Raw genomic sequence first — 10,561 nt, 5'->3', positions numbered from 1 at the left:
CAATTTTGACAACATTGAATATTGAGTACCCAACTGGAAAGAAAATGATTTCCTGGGATTCGGACTCCAATCAATCATCCTTGCAAAATGAAAAGGCGTTTGGTTTGTCTACAAACTTCCAACAAACTAGCGGGAATCATCCTCTTTCAAGAACACCCAAGTCAACCCACAATAATAAGAAACTTTCTGAAAGTGTAACATCCAAAACGCCCTTGTTGAAGCAGACCAATAAAATAGCCCATGAATGTCATGTTTGTGAAAAAAAATTTCCTAGAAGTACTAATTTGAAAAGTCACATGTTGACACACACCAATGAGAAAGCTCACGAATGTCATGTTTGTAGAAAAAGATTCAACCGACGTGATTATTTGAAAAAACACCTAGTTACACACACCAGTGAGAAAATACATCGATGTGATGTTTGTGAGAAAAGATTCGCCTTACGGAGTTCTTTAAAAACACACATGTTGACACACACAAATGAGAAAGCACATGGATGTGAAATTTGTGAGAAACGGTTTCGCCTACGTGAACATTTGAAAGCACACATGCTGACACACACCCGTGACAAACTTCATCGATGTGATGTTTGTGACAAAAGATTTAGTCAAAAAGAAGGTTTGAAAAGACACATGTTGATTCACACGAAAGAGAAACCTTATCAATGTCATATTTGTGAAAAACAATTTGCCGTTAGTGGAAACTTGAAAAGACACATGTTGATTCACACCAAAGAGAAATCCCATCGATGTCATATTTGTGAAAAAAGTTTTTCCCATGCTGGATATTTGAAAACACACATATTGATTCACACAAATGAGAAACCTCATCGATGTGATGTTTGTGAAAAAAGATTTGCACAAAGTGGAGTCTTGAAAACACACATGTTGACACATACAAATGAAAAACCCCATCAATGTCATATTTGTGAAAAAAGATTTGCCCATAGTGGAAGTTTGAAAACACACATTTCGATTCACACCAAAGAAAAACCGCATCAATGTCATATTTGTAAAAAACGATTTGCCCACAGTGGACTTTTAAAATCACACATGCGGGTACACACAAATGAAAAACCTCATCGATGTGATGTTTGTGAAAAACGATTTGCCCGGGGTGGAGCTTTGAAAAGACACATGTTAACACATACAAATGAAAAAAAGACGCACATAATAACACACACCGATGTGATACCTTATGATGTGATGTTCGTTTAATAATTTTGCTTTCGTAGAAAACTTCTCAAAATCCAAATGATTGTTTTGTAAAGTATTAAAATTAACAGTACTCAATTCGCGTTTTCGATGGAGAATAATTACTATGATTTAAACGCAGAATGCACGCTAACGAGAATCCGTACATGTTAATTGAAATGAAAAAAGATATACATTTGTCACTATTAGAAGTTAAAAAACTGTTTTGTTTATCATATTTGTCCCTTTTCATTTTTGTACGGGCACTCGTATTTCATGACACATATATTATTGTTGATGCTGATCATATTTTTCAAACAAAATTTACTCCTTGCCAAAGTGTTTTATAACAACATGCACGAATTTGTTTCCTATGATGAAAATTTTTTGTACTGCAAACCAGCCCAGGTTGCTTAAAATACGGTAAATGTTTCACCTGATTGACATTATTGTTTCACAATAGTTGATTCATTGGCAATGTAAAGCTAATGGAAACAATTGTTACTAATCCAAATAACTTTACCCAGCAGTTCGTATGTTGAAGTGTTTTGTGTTCATTTTGCCAAAACTGTGACAATGTGTAACCTATTTGTTGGCTTGCGTGGCAGAACAGGTGGTAGCAGACACTTTGTGCATTTTCGTTTGCCTATTCGTAGCCGCTTTGTTCTACTATTTTTACAATAAAAGGTTCGCCACACAAGAAGGGTCGCATACACGACAGTAACTGAACGCATATTTGATATTTAAATTGGATTTCAATGCATGCGCTAGCTTCAGCAGAAATGGCATTTTTCAGAACAGTAAGTTCACCATAACCACCACATGCAGGATTCAACTCGTCGCTGATCGTTTGCTTTGATTTCAAACGACTGAGTCGATTTGCTTCCTGTAATACGGGAACGTGCAAAAGTGGTGGGTCACAGCTGCGCTACTGATTACTCAGTTAAGGAATTTTTAGTAGCGAGGTAACGCTAGTGGATAGGTTAAATAATTAAATGTCTGCTGTGGTTGTTTATAACCTAACTAAAGTTTAAAAAATGTAAATGAAGCAAGTCAAGCGTAAATTATTACTACATATTGGTATTTTTTTACCTAAAAGTCGGCGTAAAAGTTTGTCACTTTTTTTACACATATTCTTCCATTTGATCAAACATAAAATAAATAAAGGGGTAAATTACTTTTTTTGATCAATTCTGGTGATAAGATCAGTTTTAATGTCTTTAATTCCAGTTTTGACAAACTTTCAGACATTATAGCTTCAAATGTAGATACAATAAACGCGGCAATGGGTGTGGTGTACGCAGTCCCATGTGAACAGTGCAACGATATTTACATCGGCAAAACGGGGAGATTAGCGAGAGAAACCGGGTTTCACAAGCGAGGTTTCCCGGAGTCGTGGAACATACATACTTACACCAACACGATAAACCTTAAAACGGACGTTCTAATGCCGATTACTTATCGGTCGCTTTTGCACCATTGAGCTAGGTGTTATCACTCGACCATTGGTGCGCAGTGCGTTTTTTTACTACCGCCCTTTTTGTTTATGTGTGTTTCGCCGACCTTTTCGCTTTATAATAACTTGTGTTTGCAATTTATGTCATTACCCTGGTGAAGGTGTCTCGTATGGGGGATACCGAGAGGTTGGCATACTTTATTGAAGACTGCTGGAAAAGCTAAAATATTGTTGATACAATATGTCTGGCAGCAACAGTTTATTCAGGATAGTTTACGTTTAATGCAGAAGCATGTGGAAACACTATGCAGCATTTAACTGGTTTTCTGATTTTAAAAGAGTCATATCAAAACATACAAAATTTAGAAGGCGCAGCTGTACAACCAATTATTTTCTAAAATATTTCACGTATGCGCAACAACTGGTCTTGGTAGCTTAGTTGAGGGATTTTCCGTAACGCAGTAGGGTTGGTGAGTTACTATTTGAAACAATAAAACTTTGGCGGAATAAAGTTGGTGAGTTATTGGTTTTGTTTTTTACTTTTTTTTCTCGCATTTGCATATGTCTACGTAACCGTGACGACAACTGCGCGCTGACGTCACTTCACCGATGGTCAACTAACACGCATCAGTGCACATAGTCATTGCCCCAGACATTTTGAGCTTTGTGCTAATACGAGTGTAGAGCTTGAACTGAAATATAGTGATTTTTTAATTGCAACAAGATAAATGACGTCTGTAATCAGACACGTCTGAAAAGGAAATTGTTGTGCAGAAGACTGCCACATTGAAGCCAGTTGATGCTAGTTAGCTTATAACTTAAGTCGAGAATTTGGCTTTGCATATATTTGAAACGCATGGATTAATTGTTTTCGCTGCCTATATGTTGTGCTACTTTTAACCGTTATATAACCGTTATAACTTAAAAGGTCTTAGGCGAAACGCAGAACTAAAGCAGAAACGTTTGACTTGCTAGCCAGCGCTGTATGTAAACATTTTTTCTTACAGGGCTCATGTCTACTTAACCGTGACGACAAATACGCACTGACGTCTTTTCACCAATGTTACACGCATCAGTGCGCACAGTCAGAGCCACAGGGAATTGAAGCTTTGTGCTAATGCGAGTGTAGAGGTTTAGCTGGAACGTATTAACTTATTTTTAGGCGAGAAACAAAGTTTAATCTGGGCAGTAAGTGTTTATTGATGTTTTTTAACAACAACAAATAGGATTTTTTTATGTTTAGTGCAGAAACACTATACTACATTTAACTCGTTCTCGTCTACTTAACTGTACAACTAATTATTTCCTAAAATATTTCATGTATGCGCAACAACTGGTCATGGTAGTTGATGGATTTTCGAGCAACTTAACTGCACCAGATAAATGACACTTGTAATCAGGCACGCAGGAAAAGGAAATTGTTGCACAGCTCACTGCCACATTGCGAAGCCAGTTGACACTAGTTAGCTTGTAACTTTAGTCGAGAATTTGGCTTTGCAAATATTTGAAACACATGAAATAATTGTTTCGCTGCTCATAACATCTTGTGCTACTTTCAATAACCGTTATACTTTGCGAAGAAATGTGGTTATCTTTGTTCATCTGTCTGTTCAGATTTTTAATATGGATGTGTGTTATTTTTCACTACCGTGCATTTACACAGCATGTTTGAGAGAAACGACGAAGTTTTTTACACCCCTTTGATACTTTGCATCCAAATGTCTGGATTAAACGGATTTGTCATGCGAGTCTTTGTCGATGATAACCTTGTTCAGTGTATTTCATTGTGTTGTTCGTAGCTTGCTCAAAAGAACTTCTGCAGCGTCCAACATTTTACGTTGTAAACACACAGGCGAAAGCATTTCTGTTAGTAAAAAGAAGCTAATGTGAGCGTAAAAGTATAACTGGAATAATATTGTTTACAAGTAATAATGATTGGTTTATTTGCTGTACAGTTTAGCAGGTTAGGTAGTTTATTGCGATAAGTGTTACATTTGGTTATGTAGAAACTGACGCTCTTCCAACGCCTTGAATCAGGTAAATCGGTTAACCTGAGTTCTTCTCAAAGCTAAAATAAAGGCAGGGTTTATGGAAAGAATTAAATAACGCACATTAATTTGACCTGCCAGCCAGCGCTGTATGTGAGCGCAAGTTTTCTTTTTTTGCATTGCACGCATCGGTGCACACAGTTAGAGCCCCAGGCAATGCAGGCTGTATACGAGTTTGAAGACGCTTTTAAGTTATTTCTTAAGGCAAACATTAAATTATTACAATTCCGTATTGACAAATATATGCCGTAGTAAAAGGTTTTGTGATGCTAATACTGCATTAGATGCACTGACTCCATTTTACTGCGTAGTCTGATTTCAAACAAGTCAATTGCTTTCTGTGATACGAGAATGTACAAAAGTCGATTTCTTAGGTTGGTTTTGCAGAACACAGATATTTCATAAAGGGTCTGCTGTGTTGACTTCGTTGGGGGTAAGCTACCTTTTAAACGAGCAACTTAACTGCACTGCGCAAATGTGGATTTGGGTTTCATTTTAATGGCAAAATTGTTGTTGTTATATTTCTTGATATCATAGCTTACTTTCGGTTTTTAAACGTAGAGCTGATCTAATTGTTTATTGAATGGCATGTCTTGAATAAAAAACAAAGTAAGAAATTTTTAGGCCTGAGAAAAGATCCATTTGCATTGTGTTTGCGTTATCTTGCCAGCCAGCGATTTGGACTTAATTGTGACCAATATAAATGGCGCCTGTAGTCGAACATTCTGGAAAAGAAAACTGTTGCACACCTGACGGCCACATTGCGAAGCCAGTTGATGCAAACTTCAGTGGAGTAGTAGCCTTTGCAGTTAGTAAAACGCATCGTGATTAAATAAATCTTTTAAAGCAGTGGTTCAAAACCTTTTCGATGAATTCCTCCCTCAGCAATTCAAAGCATGTTTAATATCTCCAAAACTATTTTAATGGTAAGCGCATAATTGTGTTTGTTGTAGTTATGACTTCTTATGACGAAACAACTGATGAAAAAGCATTTTGTTTACAAATAGTTATTAGCGTCCAGCAAAGAAAACTAACACCGTGCGAAAATACCGAGGTGCTCGCGAACCTCCGGTTGGGAACCACTGTAGTAAAAAAAACACCGTACAAATTTTTATTTAAAATCGTGTATTTTATCAACTTTATGGGTGATATCCGCAAAGCTGAGATATATATTTACAAACAAAATGTAAAATTAAAGTAAATTCCTCCCTTGGGAACCACTGAACTAAACTATTTACGAACACCATATCCCTTCCCTGACGAATTATAATTCCCAAGTTGGAAGGAATTTCTCCCAATAGAAAGTCACTGTTTCAAATCATAACGCTACGTAAAAACCGTTATAATGCGCATTTGCCAGCTATATTACCATGAAAATATACCAGCTGATATTTAGTTGATCTTCAAATTGTGTTTATGTTCAAAGATTTTAGTGTTTCCAAACCAATCGTTCGATACGTAGCCTATCTGCAAACTGCTCTGTGACCCTCACGTTAAAGTCATGAATGAATGATTTAGTGGAAATGTTAGAGTTTCCTTGTGTTTGGTTTGAAAAAGAAATTGTGCGACAAAGTATAGAACACAAGTGGTGAATTGTTGATAAAAACGCTGCAGCTGTACCTTTACTATACACTATTAAGGGGGTTCTCGCATTAGAATAAAACGTTGGCACGTTATGAAGTTGAGACTGGGTGGTAACTTTGCTGGAATCAATAGTCTTATTACCAAGTTGTCACCATTCGCTTAAAAAAAAACACGGAATGACAAAGACTATGCATTAAACCAAGGTTGTTGTGACATTAAACCATGTGACAATCTTGTTTTTTAAATGTAATATTCTTGTTTTCAAAACATAAAATAGTAACATGTTTACTAAAATTAAAGAAAAACCTTATGGATGGGATGTTTGTGAGAAAAGATTTGCCGAAAGGAGAGATGAAAAAAAACACATGTTGATTTACACAAATGAAAAACCTTATGGATGTGATGTTTGTCAAAAAAGATTTTGCCGACATGGGCATTTAAAAAGCCACATGTTGACACACACCAATGAGAAACTTCATCGATGTGATGTTTGTGAAAAAAGTTTTGCCGGTAGTGGAAATTTGAAAAAACACATTTCGATTCACACTAAAGAAAAACCTTATCATTGTGATGTTTGTGAAAAAAGGTTTGCCCAAAAAGGAACTTTGAAAACACACATGTTGACTCACACAAAAGAAAAATCTCATCAATGTGATGTTTGTGAAAAGAGTTTTTCCCGAAGTGGACATTTGAAAAGACACATGTTGACTCACACCAGAGAAAAGCCTCATCAATGTGATGTTTGTGAAAAAAGGTTTAGCAGAGGTGGAAATTTAAAAGCACACGGTTTGACACACACGAAAGAAAAACCCCATCGATGTGATGTTTGTGAAAGACGTTTTGGCCAAAGTGGAGATTTGAAAAAACACATGTTGATACACACTAAAGAAAAACCTCATCGATGTGATGTTTGTGAGAAAAGGTTTAGACGGACTGGACACTTAAAAATCCATATGTTGACACACACCAATGTCAAACCTCATCAATGTGATGTTTGTGAAAAAAGATTTAGAACAGGTGGAAACTTAAAAGCACACGGTTTGACACACACAAAAGAAAAACCTCATCGATGTGATGTTTGTGAGAAAAGATTTAGCGAAGTTGGACATTTGAAAAGACATATGATGACACACACTAAAGAAAAACCTCATCGGTGTGATGTTTGTAAGAAAATGTTTAGCCGGGTCGGACATTTGAAAAGACACATGTTGATTCACACAAATGAAAAACCCCATCAATGTGATGTCTGTGAGAAAAGATTTCGCGAAGTTGGAACTTTGAAAAGACACATGTTGACACACACTTAGAGGAACTCCATCGATGTTTGATGAAAAGATATATTGCGGACAAGGTGGTTCGGAAAAACACATACCTTTTATGTGATGTTTGTAAAAAAAATTGTTTTGGTGCAAATTTTAATTTGATTTAACACATGCCAAGACAATGAGAGTTGTCTTAAACTTAAATCTCATGTACATTTGAGTCTAAGACTGTATGTCGGAATACATTTGTTTGTCCAAAGTAGGAAAGTCACATAAGTGTAGGGTTTGTGAAAAACTGTTTGCTTTAATAGATTTTTGTATGCTTTGAGCAGGGAGTGGAACCGCTTGTCATACGGGTTCAGGTTCGGTTCGGGTTCGCTTCATTTTGTTTTTAAGGGTTTGGGTTCGGTTCAGGTTTTTAAAAATGTATATTTTCGGGTTCGGGTTTAGTTCCGGTTTGGGCAAATTGTCTGGTCCGAACCGGTTTGCGGTTTCTAAACCGGTTTAAATTTTCATTGGTTTCAATTTAATTCTTCCCATCGCCTACCTGGCCTTATGAAACTCAAAAATAATTTTGACCGTGCACTGTTATTTTGGACACGCCCTGTAAATGTTATCTCGCATATTATTCAGTACGCTGTTTTGAAAATAGTCACAAAATTGAAAACATTATTCATTTTTTGCGGGTTCGGTTCCGGTTCAGGTCCAACGCCTAACAAAATATAGGGTTCAACTCCGGTTCGGGTTTTTAGGAAATCTTAATTGGCGGTTCGGGTTTAATGAAATTGACCGCTCAAACCGGTTCGCGGGTTCGGGTTCAGTTCCGGTTCGACTCCCTGGTTTTGAGAAAAAAAAATTGAAATTTAAAACATTCAAGGAAAGGCTCTACTTGACTTTTTGCTTTTCCAAATTGCAGCAACAAACATTTTTGTAAAGCAGTCACTGATGTGACAACAACAGGTTATTAGAATCCAGCAACTATGTTAGGGTTGCCATACGTCAGGATTTTCCTTGACATGTCAGGGTATTTAGCCTTTAAATCTGCGTCAGGGAGAAATGTTAAAATGTACTTAAAAGTCAGGAATTTAAGAGAACAAAATATATGCTATGAAATTAATGTACCAACGGAAAAAGTTTCTAGTAGTTGGTTACAATCGCGTCTATACCTTGAAGCGAAAGAGGTAAACTGGCGGCGCGCATGTTAACGCACAAGCTAACTGTTTCGTTTTGCAGTGTGTGTGCGCACGTAACAATACCTGTTTGTTACCGATTGTCTAACAATACGCGTTAAATACACAAATAAAAATCCGCGTCTCAAGAAAACACAGCATTCGATGCTATACGTGGGAACGTGGGAAGTTTCATTTGCTTTAACTGTGTATCTAACATGCAAGCAACTAACTAACAACATTAAGTCGAATGTCGTGGGACAGAAGAACGTTTTCACAGTGGCATTTTATGTCAAATTTAAAAAGGTCTTTGTGACTCTCAGCGTGTGTTTTTTTTTTCTAAGTGAAATTGGTCCGAACGGTTTTTAGAGTGGTAAAGGTTGGCGACCCCTGATATATGTGCTTATTGTTTTAAAGATAGTAAGAGTAGTGAGGTTAGCCTAATAAACTTAAATAAACAGAAGTCTACGCAGAAGTTAATTGGCAAGGATCAGAGTATCGTATCTACATTTTTTCGTGTCGCCGTCCGTGTGACTTTCGAATATTCAAAATTTATTCCGTAATATAAGTGTTCGGATCGCAAAATGATTAACGCAGTGGTTCTTAAAGTAGGGTCCGGGGTCCTTTAGGGGTCGTGAGGCAGTTTTGCGGGGACCGCGAAAAGATGGAAGTAATTCTATTTGGCGTCAGTTTGTGCAACTGAATAAGTTAAAATCAAAATGAAAGTGAGAATCGACTCTCTCCATTGCTAAACAATAGCCTTTGTTGCATGATAACTAACAAAAATGCAGTTGTTCGCGCACAACTGTAATGTTTTTGTCTTGTCTGTGATGTCAGATTTGGATCATTGTTATGCGCAATTTTTGCATAAATAGCTAAGTCCTGCAATCAACTTTCGTTTTTCTGAAATACACATTCAGGCTTAAGTACCGTGAGCCCTCGAAATAATGGCAAAGGGACCGTTTAGAAAAAAAAGAAAAAGTTTGAGAAACACTGGGTTAACGCAACTGAGATAAATTTTGTCAGGGATTGTGTATCATAAAATATGGCAACCCTAAACTATGTCATTTATTTTACAACTTACAATGCACAAATAAATAACCTGAAATTCCATCCCTGTTTAAGTTGATCGAGTCTAAATCAAAAATGGCAAACACATAATAAAAACTCGCTACTTGAGTAAAGTAGCTTCCGATAATTCTACATTGTCAAATCTGGGCTTCAGCAGTTTTCTGAACGCCGAAAAATGACTCACACGTAACACACATAGAAGCAGTTAGTTAAGATAAATTTTACACAATTTAATACGGTATAAACAAAGTCATAGAGCAACGAGATTATGAAACTTTTGGTTCCGCTTTAGTGCATAGAAGTTTTGCACGTTTTTAGTGATTTTGTGTTTGTAAGATAGCACATTAGAAGTTAATAATCATCATCACGATAATCGGTGTCTAGACTCTAGAACAAGATAGTTTTTAAACACAATGCGTTGTGACAAGTTTTTTTCTTGATTAACCGAAAAATGAGTAAAAACTAATAAATATGTCATATTTGTGAAAAGAAACTTACGCAAGGTGGACAATTGAAAAGATACATATAAGCTATTGCTGCCAGGCATAATATCAAGTTTGTAGAGCTCTTTTGCCAGAAGAGCTCTACAAACTTGAAAAGATGCATGTGGACACATACAGATGAAAAACCCCATCAATGTCATATTTGTGAAAAAAAATATGCCAGGGGTGATTGTTTGAAAACGCACATAATAACACACACCGGGGTGATGTTCGTTAAATAGTAATGCTTTCATAGAAAACTTCTCAAAATCCAAATAAATGTTTTGAAAAGTATT

At 36.5% G+C, this 10,561-nt stretch overlaps 2 protein-coding genes and 1 pseudogene across 2 annotated transcripts; all 3 read left to right on the top strand.

Moving 5' to 3' along the window:
• Nucleotides 1–10,561, top strand: part of LOC145218176 (uncharacterized) — a 280,341-nt pseudogene that overhangs the window by 230,249 nt on the left and 39,531 nt on the right.
• On the top strand, nucleotides 30–1,922 carry LOC145217685 (uncharacterized). The gene has a single exon (XM_080085023.1). The coding sequence runs from the start codon at nucleotides 45–47 to the stop codon at nucleotides 1,215–1,217; it is 1,173 nt and encodes a 390-aa protein (XP_079941149.1). The 5' UTR covers nucleotides 30–44; the 3' UTR covers nucleotides 1,218–1,922.
• On the top strand, nucleotides 2,787–9,647 carry LOC145217686 (uncharacterized). The gene has a single exon (XM_080085024.1). The coding sequence runs from the start codon at nucleotides 6,563–6,565 to the stop codon at nucleotides 7,586–7,588; it is 1,026 nt and encodes a 341-aa protein (XP_079941150.1). The 5' UTR covers nucleotides 2,787–6,562; the 3' UTR covers nucleotides 7,589–9,647.

This window comes from Phallusia mammillata, chromosome 3, assembly GCF_965637545.1.
Source record: "Phallusia mammillata chromosome 3, kaPhaMamm4.hap1.1, whole genome shotgun sequence".
In the NCBI taxonomy this organism is placed as follows: Eukaryota; Metazoa; Chordata; class Ascidiacea; order Phlebobranchia; family Ascidiidae; genus Phallusia; species Phallusia mammillata.
This window is presented reverse-complemented; position numbering and strand designations above follow the sequence as displayed.